The sequence below is a fragment of the Dermacentor andersoni genome, chromosome 8 (genome assembly GCF_023375885.2).
Source record: "Dermacentor andersoni chromosome 8, qqDerAnde1_hic_scaffold, whole genome shotgun sequence".
NCBI classification, from domain to species: domain Eukaryota; kingdom Metazoa; phylum Arthropoda; class Arachnida; order Ixodida; family Ixodidae; genus Dermacentor; species Dermacentor andersoni.
The window spans coordinates 30,722,050-30,741,329 of NC_092821.1; the positions used below are offsets into that span (position 1 = coordinate 30,722,050).

Below are 19,280 nucleotides of genomic sequence, written 5' to 3' on the forward strand. Positions count from 1 at the left end.
TTGTTTTATTAGGTCAGTATGAAGAGGCTAGCAAGCTTAACAACTCTATAGATCATGTTTTATGAGCACCGCCATATCGTGTATAGAGTGGCGCCATCTGTAGGCAGTCGGCGTGCTGTTTGGACCGAGCGCTCCGTGTTGTATGTCACGTATACGCTTGGCCATAGGCGCCGACGACGGTGGGGCTCCGGAGCCACAGCCCCCTCCGGAGATTTCCGGGGGGGGACGGGGGGCTCTGAGCTCCACTCCCCAAGCAATGCGGAAACCCCCTCGCCCCCCCCCCCCCCCCCCTCGTCCACACACTCCTAAAGAACCATTAGCAAAGCTTTGTCACTCACATAACGTGAGGTTTCTTTTGACTTTCCTTGGCCTTCTCATTTGAAATTATCCTGGGGCTAATAGCTTACTGCATAATTGTTGACACTGACGTGGATGACTTTTAATTCATACTTTGGCTTTATTTCAGCAAATCATGGAAATAGGAGGACACCCGCATTAGAATCACCAGCGGCGGGTGCTTTATCCGCATTTTCGCACTTCAACAATGTTTTAAATTTCCCCTGTAAAGATCGTGCACACGCACAATATATTTAAATATACACAAAGGACAAAGTTTATTATATTTTTGAAAGAGATGGACCTCGCCAAATAAAAATTATTTCTAAAGGTATAGATAACCTATGCCTATAGGATGAATATGTTGATGTATGTTCCCCAGGCTTCAAATTGCTTTGCGCGCTTTTTTGACCATGAAAGAAACCTACAGACTTCAGTGACCCTTTCAGCAGTATTTCATCAATGGTATGCGAAATGTACGTGAATGTTGTGTCTCTCAGTATTGCGTCTTTTTCCAGTAAGCAATGCTAATGTCTCATGAAAATAAACATTTCTAATAATTTGCAACATATATTAGGCATGGAAATATCGTCAGTTGCCCGCAAATGTCATAAATATATATAGGGTATCCAATTAACTATCGTGCACCAAGATTTTCAAAAAGAGCAATACGTTACTGGAAGAAAACTTAGTACATATTGTTTACACTACAGTAAAGTAGCTCCCAGTAATTTTTTTCGTTACTTAGATATAATAAGGTAATTGCAATTAATTGTCAAACACGAGACGTACTATACTAATTATCAAAGTCTGAATGATGAATTTGAAGGCGCCACCAAGGAACTGCGGTATTTTCAGCGATGTACTTATTGCGTAAAATTTTTTTTCTGACTGATAAATCATTATCATCATCAGCCTGGTTACGCCCACTGCAGGGCAAAGGCCTCTCCCATACTTCTCCAACTACCCCGGTCAGGTACCAATTGTAGCCATGTTGTCAATGCAAACTTCTTAATCTCATCCGCCCACCTAACTTTCTGCCGCCCACTGCTACGCTTGCCTTCCCTTGGAATCCAGTCCGTTACCCTTAATGACCATCGGTTATCTTCCCTCCTCATTAAATGTCCTGCCCATGCCCATTTATTTTTCTTGATTTCAACTAAGATGTCATTAACTCGCGTTTGTTCCCTCACCCAAACTGCTCTTTTCTTATTCCTTAACGTTACACCCATCATGCTTCTTTCCATAGCTAGGTGCGTCGTCCTCAATTTAAGTAGCACACTTGTAAGCCTCCAGGTTTCTGCCCCATACGTGAGTAATGGTAAGACACAGCTGTTATACACTTTTCTCTATAGGGATGATGGCAACCTGCTGTTCATGATCCGAGAATGCCTGCCAAACACACCCCTGCCCATTCTTATTCTTCTGATTATTTCAGTCTCATGATCTGGATCCGCGGTCGCTACCTGCCCTAAGTAGATATATTCCTTTACCACTTCCAGTGCCTCATTACCTATCGTAAATTGCTGTTCTCTTCCGAGACTGTTGAAGATTACTTTAGTTTTCTGCAGGTTAATTGTACTGATAAATAAACTGATAAATAAACCCAGCGAAATATGGAGAATACCATGTGACTGCACTCCCACCCGAATCATAAAGCAACGCCCTCGAACAGGCTCTATCTGGTTTATTCAGAACGAAATAAAGGAAACAAAAACATCGTGATGGAGCTGGTGCCTTATCTGCCGCACCCGGCTGAAGTAAGACGTCGCGTTTGGTGTTAGTTGGAAACAGGCTGTGATAACTTCTGTCTTAGTGTAGACAAAGCGCGCATACTTTTTTTTGCCACAAAGCCTGTCAACACAAAAGGGAATTGACGTCAGTACAAAGGATTAAAGGTGCATTGCATTTCGTCCCAGTGGCCATGTGTTTTTCTAATGAGCCGAAGGTAAACATGTTCTTTGCTTTGGTACCTGCAAATGGCAACAAGAGGAAGGCCGCAAGTATATATATCAGTCATGGAATTGTAGCGGTAGACCAAACGCATCGACCCTCATCAGAAATTATGAAAGCCTGAGACAAACTGACAGCATCAAGAAACAGCGGCGGAGGACTCTTTGATTCCTTGCCTACGCACAAATATTCTAGCATTTATGGCCTCAAACCACCATGCTAGTGTGCCGGGACGTGGCCGCCCAGGTACCAATTTCTAAGTTATTGGCATGGGTGATTCTAAATGACGGCCTTTCATCCGTGCCACCTTAACGAGCACCAATGCTTAGATGATATGAACCTGTAGATTTGTCTAGATTTCTCTAATTGGGTCATCAGAAAAACCGATGGGTCTCCGGACTTTTTGACTGAGACATTGTGCATAGATGAATGCAACTTTCGCGAAAACGCCTAGGTAAATTTGCATAATGCACACTATTGGAGGGACTCCAATCCACACTGGGTCAAGTCCAAGCAGCACCAGTACCAGTGGTCGCTCCATGTGTGGTTCGGAATTTACGCCGGTGCTATAATCGGTCCCATCTTCTTCGAGAACACCCTGAACTGGACAGCGTTACTTGAACGAAATCCTTGAAAGAATGATGGATGAGTTTCTAAGAGATGTCTTACTGTCATGTCTTCCGCTTCTGTGGTATCAGCAAGATGGAGCGCCAGCACACACAGCAGCCGAGCACGAAACTGGCTGGATGCGACTTTTCATGCGCAATAGATTGGAAGGCACCGGCCTGTAAATTGGCCGGCTAGGTCACCTGGCATCTATCCGCTCGATTTCTTTCTTTGAGGTTATGTGAAAGATCGTGCTTACATAATGGAGCCGGACGTCAGATTAGGTCAAGGCAAGGATAACGTAAGTCTGCCGTAGAATTCCGGCGTCGGTCATCAAGAAACTACTGAAGAAGGGATAAAACGGACGTAGCACTGCGTAACTGCGAAAACAGACATATTCGAACACGTCCTCTAGGCTGATGTTCAAGGGAACTTACGAATTTATAGATAATAAGGGCACATTGAAATCTGATGTTTTTTTTTTTTTTTGTGCAGACGTTAGTATTGCCAATTCGGCTCGTTTAGAAGTGGCATACAGTAGACTCGCGATAATTCAAACTCTGATGATTCGTACTTTCGGTTAATTAAAAAAAAATGAAATTTTTGGTTGGTTCGCCATGTTTTCAATGTATTTTAAGGCCGCTTAATTCAAACACCGCAATTCGGTTAATTCGTACGTTTTGCTTGTCCATACCATCTTGCTCAGAGTCATATATGCGAGAACTTCCGATAATTCAAACTTCCTGATAATTCAAACAAAATCCTGGGGTTCCTTCGAGTTTGAATTAACGAGAGTCTACTGTATTTACTTTCTGGAACGCATGGGATTTGCCTTGTGCCTACACGTTAGTCACTTCCTGTTCTGTTTATTTCGCTTGTATTTTTTGACACAAACGTGTTTTTACAGCACGTATACACTTTCATGAAAAATAAAATGGTCACTTGTATTTGGGTTCGCTCCGAAGCAAGTTTCTGGCGTGAAATTTAGTTTGGTGCGCACTCTTTCGATGTGGTCGGAGCAATACCGGGATATTGAAACATTCTATGCCCATTCCATCCCTTTTCGCATTTCGTGCGCGGTCAGAGCGGCGCTTCGGCCGCCTTTTCAAGGTGCTTTTGTTATCAATGTGATCCGTCGGCCTTGAGATACACCGCATTTAGATGTCATATCGGGGTGCAACAAATGTCTCGTTAACACTGGGAAAATGAGCACAGTACTTTTCGAGCTAGATAAATAATTGCACTTACTGAATTAAATCTCAGTAACAAAAGAACTACTGGCGGCTACTCCACTGTACTCGAAACAATATTTACTCGGTTTTCTTCGAGTAACGCAACTCCTCTTTCTTTATGTCTTGGTGCATGATTATTGGGGAACACTGTATAATTCACTCAGCAACCGAATTTCTACATAGCCGGATTCACTCGAAATGAGAATCAAGAGCAGTCGTGCGCCGCAGCGCTTATCCTGGCACTCACAAAAAAAAAAAAAGAATAAGAGAGATCGATAGAGAGAGAGGCTGCAGTTACGCCGGAAAGGCGAAGCAGTAATAGTGATAGCCAAGTATGCAGAAATTACACGAAGATTACACCACCGAGAGGACTCAGGCTGTGAAATGGCACTGTCTCTTACTAGGACGTCTTGTATATACTCATACAATGCCTTCACATCTACGCTCAATTCTTCGAGGTCTCTCGAAGTTGCTGCAAGTGCGAGAAATTTATATATATATATATATATATATATATATATATATATATATATATATATATTATGATGTACGGAAAGCGGATCGCCCCCCCCCCCCCCCCCCCGCAACCATGAAAACTTTCCGCCTATGAGCTTGGCGGCAGTTTCTGGTGGTTGTAGTTGGCGTAGCGTGGCCTTTTAGTATGACGACATCTTCCGCGTGGGAAACTTATATGGTACGTACTAAAGCAATCTAGGTCAGCATGGCCGGAGTTTACGGGTCGTTAGGGCGGACGGAGCACCCAGCGCGATGGGCGCTTGCGTGTTTGCGCCTGCAACCAGTGTCGATCCGCAGTTGTGCATTTTTGAATATTCGTTTCTGTTATATAAGCGGTGTCTCTGCGTATCTGTTTCTTGCTACGCCATTGTTCAGTAACGCTTATACACTCTATCATGAATTTCAACCAACTAGCCCACAAACGTGTTTTAACCAAGTAGTATGACCTTACTTAGCACTGTCACTTTGGTCCTACGGTGGTGCTTAGCAGCTGCGAGTAGTTCAGAAACATGCAGCTATTCATGCAGCATGGGTACCGGTCCGCAACATAATAAGTTGTGGTGTTTATTTTGACAAGTGTTCAAATGGTTCAGAATTTGTGGATTTTATTGTCGCAAAGGCCAGCTACGGCAATGAGCGCCGAGTAAAATATAATAAATGGATTGTGCTTGGTAGGACGTGGCAAATGTCACGGTTGTGACTCATAATTGTGAAGGCTATATGCAACATGGTTGTAGAGAGGCCTAAATATTCGCTGTAGAGTGCGTAATATGCAAGTGCATTAAAATAATGACAATGACTAGGGATGCATGTTATAAGCACAAAAGTTATATTGCGAATGGGTGATGTAAACGCGCGAGTAACAGTAGCACTCGCACCTCACCAGTGGCAAGTTGAACGGAAGGGCTGGGAGGCAAGTGCTTTAGAATAATGCTATCGCAGGAGCAGCCACTAGCGAGAGCATGTGCTACGAATATCTTCGGCTGATAACATGCAATCTACCAACAACTTGAAAAAACCTTAAAACTAACTGATGCCTTCAATGCCGAGAAACTACCTGGTGGAGGGGAATGTCTTTGCATGCCGGGCCGAAGTAGTTTTTTCTTTGAGCTTGTACTGCCCACCACTATAACAACATGTGAAGGACTGTTGGCGTCAGACCACATTTATCGCAGACGGGAGATTCACAAACGGTGAACACGTAGGAGTCAGTGTCGTGTGCCATAGGTGTGGCCTGTCGTGAGACGGCCGAAATAACCTCTGTCGAATTTCTGCTATTTGTGGCCACTTGCCTACAATACCTTAATAGCGTGAACTTTAGTATGTCTTTCAGAGGCCCAAGTACGTTGCTGATGACCCATCAGCTTCTTCCCTAGGAAAAGCTTCCATTCTATAACAGGGATATATCTATGGAAGAATTAATTGGTTTCGTAGGCAATGGTGTGCCTACGTACTGGGCAAGCGCATTAACCTGGATGCCTCTGTGGTAACGCACCTCGCATATTGATATGTTAATGAGGGGCGTGGATAGCTTAGAAGATTCAATAAAAGTGGATAAAAACAGGATTCTTGTTCTTTGTAAAGAAATTCATCATGAATCCGTAAACATTATTTCCCTTTGAGGTTACATTTTCCTGATCTGTTTTGCAGTCGTCAATAGTGCGTAGGCTTCCGCCGTAAAGATTCCTGTTTACCATTGGAAACAGCCAGATTCCGAGAAACATAGACCGCCTTAAGGAAAATAAATATCGGCGTGTGACTGTGATGCATCGGTGTAAAGATCTTGGCACGAGCACTTTGACTGAACTAACAGGAAGTGCATTTTTATATGCATTTCTGAGATGTTCAATGTAACTTCTACAAAAGACATGTCACCATGTAACTCTGGCCACAGCTACGATGATACTGGCTTGGCGGAAGCCATTCGAGGGTTTTCAAGATTTGATTAGTCATTGCTTTGCTGATGTTCCTCACAAATAATGAAAAGGGCTCTCTCGCTCTTGGACGATTAGAAAAAAGTGTAGAACAGGTCATATTGTTTATGATTTCGTTATAAGCAAGGTCACGGTTAGCATGTGTTTTCACGAAATACATGAAACTGGAGTATGACCTTTGTAGACGGGTTGGCCACTGATTGGATTCTAGAGAAAGACTGTACCAGGCTAGATCTGAAGGCTCCTCTGGCCAGGCTAATACCTAAATGATATGAAGGGTGAAGCATTTTGAGGGCACTCGCTATATCAGGCTGACACACCAGAGCCCCGTAGTCTAAACGCGATCGTGTGACTGGTATAATGGCAGACTAAGCCTTTTCTGTCACTGCCGCAATTAATTCGCGAGAAAGTTTTCAGTATGGTTATTTGCTGATCATTCCGTCTTGATGTATGTCACTTTAACGATGAAGTTTACTCTTGAATCGAGTATGATATCCAAAAACTTATGTTCTTGCATGAATGCACTGTCTTTGCAGTTTTAGAGTAGAGACGATGAGACGCACTCTCCTTCTTCAAAAGTGGACATAGAAGTTTTTAAGTGGATTTAGCTTGAACCCTTTTTCACCTGCTGATTTGGATGCTTTCTGCAGCCCAAGTTGAACTTGTAACTCGCACGCCGCACGATTGCAAGATTTAAAACACATCCGTACGTCATCTAAGTAAACAGAATAGAAAAGGCCTGTAGGTACTGGGGTTATGGAGCGTGTTCATCTTCGCAATGAAAAGCGTACAGCCGAGCACGCCTCCCTGGGGAACCCCAGTTTCCTGCAAATTACAGAATGCGTAGCCTAATTTTGAACAGAAACCCTGTTTGAATAAGTAACTATAATATTTAGCAGTTTCTACGGCATACCCATTCGTGGCGGGACTCGGAGAATCCCATAGCGCCACATGGTGTCGTAGGCTTTTTATATGTCAAGTACAGGTGAGCGTATTGTCAATGAACAAAAGCTTCACAAATATTAGCCTCCACACGACCAAGGTGGTCGGTTGCTGACTGTCCTTCTCTAAATACGCATTGGTACGGATCAAATATTTTGTTTGGTTCGAAGTAATGGAGACAACAATTTCATATTTTTTTCAAAGAACTTGGAGATAAAGCTTGTTTGCGCTATCGAGCGATAGCGTGTTATTGAGGGGGGATATTTACACGGTTTAGAAGCTGGGATGATATTAGCTTCGCTTCGGGAGGATGAAGAACGCTCAGATGGCGAGAGAGTATTAACAAGTGACAGCCGCGTGATTTGTCTACTCCTGTAAAGGAGTTTATACATGCAATATATTACTCTGCTGGGACTCGGAGAGGACTTCTCACATACGTTTAAGGAAGCGTTGGGCTTAGCAACGCCGAAAGGCGCGCTAAATATTTTGTTTGGGATACTTTTATGGTCAAATGGCTTCCGTGCCTCTGTTTATTAGCATTGCAGAAAACACTTACAGTAATGATATCGCTAGAAATGCATTCGAAGTGCTCACCAAGAGCACTGGCCTGATCTTTCAGTCTATTTAGTTGTTCATTCAGGAAAGGGAGCGGATAGATTGCTGCATTCTTTGTGGGCCGGGAAGATGCCGGGGTCTGCCGCGGCGTTGCCGCTTGCGCGCCGTATAAAAATACTCCGCGGTATGAAGTAATGAAACACGTTTGCGCTCTTCTTTCGTCTTATTCTGTTGGAGTGTAATTATATCTTTTTTGACGTTGGGAATTTTCTGGCGAAACTGCGATTTTTTTATGCGATACCTTTCTGATATTAACGCTTTACAGAGAAAGAAATGCAATTATGAAAGTCAACCCTTACATGTCTCATGCTGTTTTAGAACCGCAGTGATGGCTGTAAAACGATACCATCGGGCTCATACAAGAGCCTAGCGTAGTCATAGCATAGTGATCTCAAGTCCACTAGACTTGAAGTACGTGAGAACCATGCCAATGGCTCATGAAAATAATTTATAACGCTTCGCAAATAGACTCGGGCGAACAGACTGGTGGGCTTAGATGTTTCGGGTTTGCATGGAGTTGGCCATAAATGACCGTGAACTCTTTTGCTGTAGTTCTCACGCCAAGCGATAATATAGTGAGTAGATTTTCCAATTGTGGTTGGCAGTTCACAGACACCGGTATTCTTCATCGAGTGAAAACCGATACACCCAAAGTAGTTCACAGCACATACACGCAAAACGGCTGATGATGGAAGTTGCATGTTTGCGCACCATACACAAATTTTTGCATACTGTAGTTGCCGCTACAGCGAGAGGCCACACAGGGGTTCCCTGACGAACTAGCATCACCTAATATTAACAAATAGCGAGTAAAAATATCTCCAGAGCATGCAGCAGCGCCCTGCGACAACACATTCAAGCAGAGCCGCACCAGCTCGCACAAGCCTGAGAGGAGGAAAGCCTCGACGCATGCCCGGTTGCCAAATAAAAACGCTTATAGGTGTGAGTTTCCCCTCTAGCGAGAGTTTACAAATAAAGTAAGCACGTACATTAGGTTGTCACAAAGGGTGTCACAACACAAAGTAAAGTTTCAGTGGATTATCTCCCACATTGGTATCTCAGGAAACGAAAAAGCTGATGCGCTTGCATACGTAGCGCTCCATCATCTTCCCAAAATCAAGGCTCCAAAGAGTAATCAAGTGCAAAAATCTGACATTCGAAATCACTTTGCGTCGCTTTGGGTTCCACCACATATGCCTTGCGTAACCAAGAGATTGCACCGAGAGGAAGCCTCACTTCTATATCGAATAAGGACAGGATCTGCTAATACGCCGGCCTGGTTATTTAAAACGGGGCGAATCAATTCTGCGAACTGTACGGCACGCAACGAGACAGGAGACAGTGAGCACTTTTTGTGGTCGTGCCAGCAATTCCAAGATGAGACACTCTCCTGAAGAATCTGCAAAACAAGGACCTTCCGCATGCGCGCCTGCAACACCCTATATTTCCCGAGGGATCAGTTATAGCCCGCAAAGAAACTTCACGTCTCCTCATCAAATTCTTAAGAGAGACTGGTTTGATGGACATATGGTGAAACCCTTCAGCGGTATTGTGCGAGACGCTCGGGCGGAGCAATTTCCGGCCTTGTTCGCCAGGCTAAACCCGCCTGTTGCTACAATTCACCACCACCAGAGTGCAGAGCGCTCTTTCGAAGTCGTGAGTGCGCAGCGCGAAGGTTGAACAAGGACATAGTCAAGAACAAGCACTGTCGCGCGCAGCAATTCACGCGTCATTATCACGAGCAAGGAGCGCCATCCTGCATGCGTCCTCGTGTAACACTCCCGCTGTTCACTCACGCCAATGGATCACGAACTGAACTAATCAGCCACAATGCTTTTGCAAAACTTCGACATAAATTCCTGTGGGGGCGCTGTTCACGCTTACGCTGATGTACTTTTTACGCGTAGAAGCGTGTTAAACCGACACCTCTGCGTACTTGTTCATCGACCGCTTGCCAGACACTTGACCACAGGAAGACCGTATTGTGTCCTGTCTACTTGCTAGAGCTGTGCTTGCAGAATTTGGTGACGGACAGTCGTAGGCATCTGTATGAAGAATTATAAGATCAGTAAGCAGGCGTGCTTTGTGTCGCCACACCACAGACCAAAGTGCATGGGGATTGAACCCTCCCACGTGTTGTCATTCGTGGCTTAGCATTATCCGGAGTGAAGGGGGTTCTGGTGTTTGAGCCCAAGCCGTACGTTTGGACCTTTATGGCCAGTCTGCCGAGGCAACACACCTCATTGGCCTCCGCTTCACGTAAACGGCACCTCCAGACTGGCCCACTGACTGGCGTCTGCTATTTTTCGTCACGGCGCAGTTTCACCATGGCCGCCGCCAACTTAGACGCCTAAGGCTTTCGCCTTAATAAAGGAATTGTGAGTGGTGCTCTGTCCTGTTCTCCTCTCTTTCGTGATGTGTGGGTCTTGGTGTGATCTTATCTTTAATGACGAAATGCTTCTCACTTCATCAGATGGCATTTATTATAAGTTTTGGCATCCCACAAGCGTTGTCATTAGCCTCTCAGCCTTTTTCCAAACTAAGTGCTTGAAGTTATAATGACTTGAAGTACTTCGTTCGTACAACACTGAGAGGCTACTGGCAATGCTCATGGGAAGCAGAAATTTCCAATAAATGTCACCTGGTCAAGCGAGAGTTAGGCATTTCAGCACCAAAAATAACGTCACTATAAACCGATGTCTTGGTCTGTCCACTGCGCACCGGGCTAACCTACGGCACACATACGCCGCACAGAATAACTCAGTGGCGGCGAACCTCAACTGCGTGGTAGATGGGATGAAAAGTTGACTGCCCTCCATGTCATCTTTGCATGTGTAGTGCAGAAAAGTAGAAATTGGTCGCAGAAAGCAGTTTTCTCAAGCCGCTGGACACCATGTCCTCCAACAACATCAGCCATTGGTAACTGGCCCAGAACCGTTCTTTTTAATACGAAGAGAGCTCTGAATTTCCTAAATGAAGCCGTTCTACAGGTTATTTGTCCAGGAGTATCGCCGCGTATTCTCTCACCAGACGGTGCTGCTGCGATAGTAGTTTTCTAGAGCAAATGTCGGCACGTCCTTGCATTTAAGTCCCCTCGTGAGACGTTAGTGCTACTGATACTTACTCATCTTAGTATATCATGCCTCTCCAAATATACATTTACAGTCTAGCATACGTCACTCTCGTAGTAATTGTTTCATTATCTATCTATTTGATGCACTTCGACACATTTTAGGCTCTTCTACAGCCATGTTGAATATACCTATTGGAATACATCTTCTCATCTAATAGACAACTCATTGACGGAACATTACGCCTTGCATGGCACTCTTCGGCCATATCTGGCCCTTAAGCCACTAAACACCACGCATCGTCTTGACTATAATTTCATGAATCAAGTGTGTACTCTAATGGGAGACAATAAAGAACTAAAAAGAACTGAAAGTACTGTAACGAAGAAGAGTAACCTGCCTGCGCCACAGCACCATCGCTACCGGTATGAGCTCGTGTTTGCTGTCCTTGCCAAATGCTTCTGACTGCTAGCCATTCGCCTGCCCCCGTCGCTAATAAATATCTTAGCAAGTGGTGGAGGTGCTGGGTTTCGACCACCCTCGAACTTCGGAGTCGCACTCTACGCCCCATCATGCCCGACGACGCATGCACTCCTCCAACTCCTCCAGCGGCGCCGGCCACCTTGGTTTGTGCCGGTGCCTTGCGTCAGCGAGATCCCCCTATCTTCTCCGGCACAGGTGACAAAGACGTTGAAGATTGGATCTCCTCTTATGAGCGAGTGAGTGCCCATAACCAATAGAAAGATGTTACCAAGTTGAGAAAAGTCGCCTACTATCTTACGGACGTTGCGAAACTATGGTTTCTAAACCATGAAGCCGACCCAACTTCGTGGTTGGTCTTCAAGACCAGCTTTACCCAAGTTTTCGGTCTCTTCGCCTAAAGTCGCCAGGATGGCGCCTTTTTCTACGGAGGGCGATTGTAATGAAGAAGAGTAACCTGCCTGCGCCACAGCACCATCGCTACCGGTATGAGCTCGGGGTTGCTGTCCTTGCCGAACGCTTCTGACTGCTACCCATTCGCCTGCCCCCGTTTCTAATAGATATCTTAGCAGTACTACAATCTGACGACATTAATCGTTTGTCTTTCTTAAGAGGAAGCTTTAGGTCGGGTGCTCCTATCTAAATATATGTAAATGGAGAATTCGTTTTTCTTAGGAACCACTGCACCAAATTGGACGAGGTTTGCTGCACGTAAAAGAAAAAAAAAACGTGAGGTATAGTGACTGTTGCTTCCAAATCGTTTTTTTAAGTCGTCAATTTTTTATTAAAAATTGGCACAAATTGAAAATTTTCAGAAAGCAAGACTATCAAGTTTACAACTCTCTAACTCAGTAACAAAAATGATACCACAATTCTGTGAATTGGATCTAATAGTACACCTAAAGAGGACAAAATTGATATATTAGAGAGGAATATTTAAAAAATTAGTAATACGGAAATACAGGATTTGCAGAACCTTTGTAAACAACGTAAGAAATTCACGTAAGATATAAATTGACATGCTGAGTTTGTCTGCTTTGACTGTTATAATATATGCCGTTTACAGAAACGAGATATCTGCTCTTGATGCAGCGCTATTAATTTGTAAATTTTGTGCTTCTATTTTCTTTCATACCTTCGAATTTTCGAAAATCATTTTAAGAAAGATCAAGCCCTAAATAGAAATTGCGCTTCAACAGTCACTAGAATTTTACTTTCTCGCTCAACTGCAACAAATTTCATTGAAATCGGTCCAGGGGTTATCTCAGAAAAACGTTTTGGAGTTATACATGTAATTGAATAGGCGACGTCGGAGTTGGGCCCGAGCTAAATCTTCCTCTTAAGGCCATTCGCCAGAAGTATAAAATATTAAAACTACCACATTTCTTGATTTGGCTCCTACCCACATTTCCCACACCACATTTTTTAACCAGTGAGTGCTTCTGAGCCATCTTTAACAGGTTCGAATGGACAGTTCGAAATCTGGCCTAATTGAGTGTTGGTGCATAGCTCACTAGAGTTTGAATGATAATAAGGAGACTACAAATGATGTCACGCATTTATACTTAGATGGAGAAAATATCGCAAGTCATGCCTACTTAGAGATTGAGACGAAAGAACAATCTGGCAGCAGCTATTCAGCACGCATATAGTCAAGTGAGAGGAAAACTAGAACTAATACGCTCTAAAGTGCAGGCGGTGACCTTATTAAGTACGCCCAAATCGAATTAAAGATGTGGCGTATCTATTTGCCATTATCATCTTTTTATCCGTGTCCATTACCTTTTTTCAGTGTTTCTTGCTATCCCTTTGCATAATGTCACAAGAAGTCCTATCTGACTGCCTTAATTTAGCACTATGTGCATCACGCTGAACACATTTGTTATGAGTACTTTTAATAAGTAAGCTTTCAAACTGTTGATCCGGCAATAATTCTAATGTAAGATGTGTACCGAGGTTCTTGCATACTCAGCTTAGCCGAAATTTTATATAACGCAAACTACACAACACTAACTGGCGGCGTGATAATTGGAAAAGGATCAGCACATTTCTTGCAACCACCACATGCAAAAATGTGTGTTGTTTAGGTGTCAGGGATTCAGTTCTGAGCACACATATAACGAAAATACCAGTTTTATATTGAACAGATGAGATAATAGCAGGGAGTGGTGGATGTCTACATCAGCTGATTTATGGATCTTATCTTGGTCTGATTGACTTGTGCAACCAGCATGGTTAATACTACACATTCAAGCGCAAGTTAGAAAAGCTTACACAGGCGATTGCGAGGCGAGTTGCAACTTACCCTTGTCCCCAACAATATCCGTGATCTCTGCTTGAACCTTGGGGTCGATGCGGCATGACTGCATACTGACATGCACGTCAAACGTCCTAAGTTGGTTCCACAAGAAGCTGACGTGACACAAGGCGTCCATGAAGGTCACCCAATTTTCCTCCCACTTTAGCTTTGCGCAGGGCTCTATAACAGAAACATGCGATGAAGGACATGAAGAATTAAGACTATGCGTGAGGCGCGCACCGAAAGATGAGAACGTGCTGACACAATGTACTGTTGACGAAATACTTATGGACAAAAGTGTGCACTAATCAGCACACAAATAATTGGTGATGACAGTCCACGGCACAATCTTCGGAAGAAAATAATCAGCGGAGATGCTACAATTGCGTACGTGGCCTTTGTGTAGTATCCTAAAGCGAGTTTACGAACCCAATCAGTTGAAGCTTTATTGCCGACATCCATTTACATATTTATGGCAGAGGAAAAGAAAAAAAATGTTTCCGCGATGTAGTGGCTTCAATGCGTTCGTTCCGCAGCTATACATCAGTACTGCACAGAGGCAGGCATAAGGAGTTAGTATGTACCCAAAAAAGATATTCTCAGGAGACTACCTCGTAGCTGACGTATACACCAAAACCAATTGAAAGGAATGTACCGCAACAGCCGCAATTTCACATGACATGAATTCGACAAAAAGGAGGGTATCAGAACAATGTACAATGGAAAGAAACCTTAATCAGAAATTTTTAGGCTGTTTATTGGTTGTAAAAATAGTAAACTTAAGAAATGCAATATGCTGCTAATGTTCGCCCCAGAATGGTATCAGCAATGGAAGTCTCGGCTCTAAAATATAACATCTTCCAAAGGTTCACACATTGGGAAAATTCGTCACCCTAACCTAAGCAGCAGTTGTGCCAGAAATTAATTATACGCATTTGGTAGTTGTTCATCTTACTCTGTGAGCAAGCCTCCAGGACGCCCCGGAAAGCTCCATGGAACTGGTAGCCGCGGAGTCTGAGCTCCTTGTAGACGTCCACCGAGTCCATATCATAGGCAATGGTCTCTCCAGAGGTTCCTGGGGGTTCCTTGAGAAGCACCGTCTTACTTTCTTCAGCCATTCGGACGCGTCCTTTGGCCACCACAGCACGGGACTCGCACACTTCGAACTCCCCAGATACTGGCATGACTGTAACCTGGATTCGCACAGAACCTGCGCGTGCAAGAACATATTGAGATCAAATGCACTGCATTTGCTTGTAACAGAAGTGAGCGATCTTTCATCTGAGTATATGAATGACTAGAACAGTGACTTCGCCTAAAAAAGATACACTTGTTGCTAGGGAAGGAGGCAACATGTCTTTCAACTTATGCTCCTTCTTCCGTGGCTCTAGTCCTCAAATGTCAGTGTTGCTGAGTCTACTATGAGCTGCTGATTGAAGACATAGCTATTATATTTAATTTAGATTCTACTGATTCTCAGAGAACTTCAAATACTTACTCGCTTTACATAGGTGGTTTGTTCATCCCTTAATTTAAATCCAGTGTTTCCTCTACAAGATTTTCTTGCTTAACGTTAGTTTCAAGACAACTAAGGCATAGTGTTGGCAATGAAATAAGTGCTTAAGACTCGCACTCTGTGTCTACATAGCAATGAATAAATCACTTTAGTGAGCTCAGTGGACTCAATAAAACGTGGTCGCGTTCTTTTTCGAGCTTTTTAAAAATTAACAAATTTCAATAATTCGACTCATGCACGTGAAGTTAATAATATGCCATTCTACGCTTCAAAGGCAGATATTACTTAAAATAGGCAAATCAAATATTTACAGGCCTTGCTTATGTAAGACGGCGTGACCAATGACATATGGTAACAGCTTTCTTAGGATATCAAAATAATAAAGCTGCTAGTTAATTTGAGTTGAGTTGAGTTTAATGGCACATAAGCAGCTAAGGCTATCATGCGCCAAACACTAGGTATAGATTCTTTAAAAAGTTGGGACACCACAGTGAGTCCTTGTATGGGCAAGAGCCTGGAGCCTCCCAACAATTTAACCAAAGACCTCGGCCTTCTTGTCAGAAAAGAGAAGGTGGATGAGGTGTTCTTTATCGTGTGATTAAGCACTCTGCGAGGTTTTAAAGTTTTATGAGAACACGTGCTTCTTTTAAAAAGCTAAAACACATGATACATCAACAAGCGCATCTTCTCCTAAAATCAAAGCTGGGTGAAGAGGATTGTGTTCATTGTAAAATAACGTTAAAAACTTCTGCCTCAGTGGTTCAAGTTTTCTGCGTGAAAATAAGATGTGGTTTACTGTGAATGCATCACCGCATGATTCACATTGGGGTTTCTCTTCCTTTGTTAGAATGAAGTTGTGTGTTAGGTGTGTGTGTCCTATGCGAAGACGGCATATAATCACTTCTTTGAAACGTTCCTGGTTTGTGCAAGATGTCCCTTTGCCTAACATGGGTTTTAACAAGTGTAATTTGTTGTTTGATTCATTGTTCCAAGCAGACTGCCATTTTTTTCCTTAGTTCATAATGTATTAACTTCATGCAGTCGTTAGAGGGTATCTTTATTTTTGTGACTTGTTTGTGCCGGGCTTGAGCCGCGCATGCATCTGCTCTTTCATTGCCAATAATTCCGATGTGGCTCGGAACCCAGCATAATTTAATGTTCAGTCCTTGTATGGTGGCTTTTATTAAATTGTGTATAATGTCTCCTAATAATAGCGTGACTGCATTTCTGGCATGAAGAGCTCTGAGTGCACGTAGGGAGTCTGTGTATATAATACTATTTGCGAGGTTCTCCTTCACTATTTTCTGTATGGCTATAGAAATGTCGTAACATTCAGCAGTGAAAATGGATGTGGACTGCGGAAGTCTTACTGTTTCTTCCCAGTTCTCTTGTACAACTGCACTTCCAAGATGTTCATTCGCTTTCGAACCATCAGCATAAGAGTTAGTGAAACTGCTGTGCTTTTCTTCTAGTGCCAGGAATTCCTCAATGATATGTCGTGGCGGGGCTTGTGTTTTAGGGAACTGTGTTAAAGTGAGATCACAAGCTGCCGGAAAGATCAACCATAGGGGTAGTGAATTTTGTCTGTGGGTAATGCCAGGTAATGTGTCCACTATGCCAAGATTCCGACACATGTCTTCAAATCGCAATAGCAGTGGTCTTGTAGTTTGTGGTTTGTTGTTGAAAATTGCTCGTGAAGGGAATTTTGTTACAAGGGGATAGCAAATGTGTTTTGGTAGAGATTGTACCTTAAGAATATATGCACAGGTTAGAGTGGCTCTTCTAGTTTCTAGTGGGGGTTTGTTTGTTTCTACGTAAAGGCTAGTTATAGGAGACTTTCCGTATGCACCGCATGAAATACGCAAGCCTGAGTTATGTACTGGGTTGAATATCTTTATGTATGTCTGTCTTGCTGAACCATACACTATGCAGCCATATTCTAAGGAGGAACGTACTAAATAACAATAAATGCGTAGAAGGCATGTTCTTTCAGACCCCCAATGTTTATACAACAGTACTTTGAGACTTTGAGTATATTTAGTGACTGGGAAGCTTTCTTTTTGAGGGTGATTATGCGTGGTACGAATGTGAGCTTTTTGTCGAAAGTTATACCTAAAAAGTTTTGTTTATCTTTTACTGCAAATATTGTTTCATTTAGGTGTAGGGTGAGGTGAACCTATAGGCCTCTTTTGAGTGAGAAGAGGACAGCAACTGTTTTTTGGGGTGTTTGCTTGTTTGTTCATTGTAAGTTGTACCTGTCTCTCGCATGTTGGGAAGCTGGAGAATGTGCATGCTATTTGAAGGTCATCGACATATACAGAATGCATAATGGACCTAGGAGTGATTTTTGCTATGGAGTTCCTTTTTACTATGAAAAGTGTCGTACTTAAAATACAAGCCTGCGGCACTCCATTCTCCTGGACGAATTTCTTCGAAAGGGTTGCACCCAGGCGCACATGAAATGAATGGTCGCACATGAAATCGTTCAGACAGTTCAGCATCCTGCTACAAATACCATGTTCTGCTAGGTCGCATAGAACACGAAACCTCCCGGTGGTACCGTAAGCCTTATCGATATCGAAAAAGACTGCTAAACAGTGTTGCTTGCGTACGAACGCTTCTCGGACTGTATTTTCAAGGCGGACGAGATGATAAGTTGTTGAACACGTTTTTTTAAATCCAGACTGGTGGATGTCAAGGAGTTCACGTGATTCAAGAGTGAACGTCTGCCTAATGTTCAGGATACTTTCAAATGATTTTTAGAGACAACTTGTGAGAGCTACAGGCCTATAACTGCCAGGCCTGGTTGGCGGTTTCGCAGGCTTCAGAAGCGGTACAATTACGGCTTTTTTCCAAGCCTCCGGTATTTTTCCCGGTACCCATATTTTGTTGAAGAATTGTAAAAGTGCGTTCACAGCAGCGTCTGAGAGGTGAGCCAGCATTTCATAGTGTATTTCATCAGGCCCGGGTGCCGTCTGTTAACCTGCGGACAGTACTTTTTGGATTTCTTGAAGCGTGATTAATGTATTATAGGACTCATTTGTACAGCCACTTGTAGGAAATGTTTGTTTTTCGGCTGTACGTTCGTGCTTCAGGAACGATTGAGTGTAGTGTGAGGAACTCGAAACATTACAGAATGTTCCCCTAGTATGTCTACCAGTTCCTCTATACTTGTTTGTGTGCCAGGAGCTGTTAAAAACAGCATTGTGAAAGGGGAGAAGCTGCCATTTAATTTATTGACTTGTTCCCCCATTTTTTTGGATGTGGTTGAACTGTTGATAGATGATATGTAGTTCTTCCAGGAAGTTTTCTCAGCATCGCGACGGATGCGGCGTGCGTTGGCTTTCGCCTTTTTAAAATTGAGAAGATTATCATGGGTTGGGTATCTACGGAAGTTGCCCCAGGCTTTGTTTTGTTTCTTTTCTGCTTCCCTACATTCTTGCGTGTACCAGATTTTGTGATTATGTCGAACCACTCCTGAGGACTGAGGAATAGCTAGCCGCGCGGCATTAATAATACAGGTTGTGAACGATTTGTTTTGATCGTCGAAATTTAGATTACTCGAGAAAACATTATCCAGGCTGGCCTGTTCTTGAAACAGTGCCCAGTTTGCTAAGTGCACCTTCCAACGACGTGGTTTGCTTGGGATGATTTGTGGTGGGGATGATAGGTTAATTTTTACAGGAAGGTGATCACTTCCGTAGGGGTTGTCAACAACATCCCATTTAAAATCTGTAAAAAGATATGGAGAACAAAAAGATAAATATAAGCAGCTCATTT

General features: G+C 43.3%; 1 protein-coding gene across 1 annotated transcript in view; it reads right to left on the reverse strand.

Annotated features, from left to right (window-relative positions):
• LOC126526150 (fatty acid synthase-like) overlaps positions 1-19,280 on the reverse strand; it is a 178,127-nt gene that overhangs the window by 42,251 nt on the left and 116,596 nt on the right. The window contains exons 13-14 of the mRNA XM_050174098.2: positions 14,940-15,194; positions 13,991-14,164 (exon numbers count right to left, since the gene is read on the reverse strand). Coding sequence (XP_050030055.2) covers positions 13,991-14,164; positions 14,940-15,194 — 429 coding nt within the window. The remainder of the gene's footprint in view (positions 1-13,990; positions 14,165-14,939; positions 15,195-19,280) is intronic.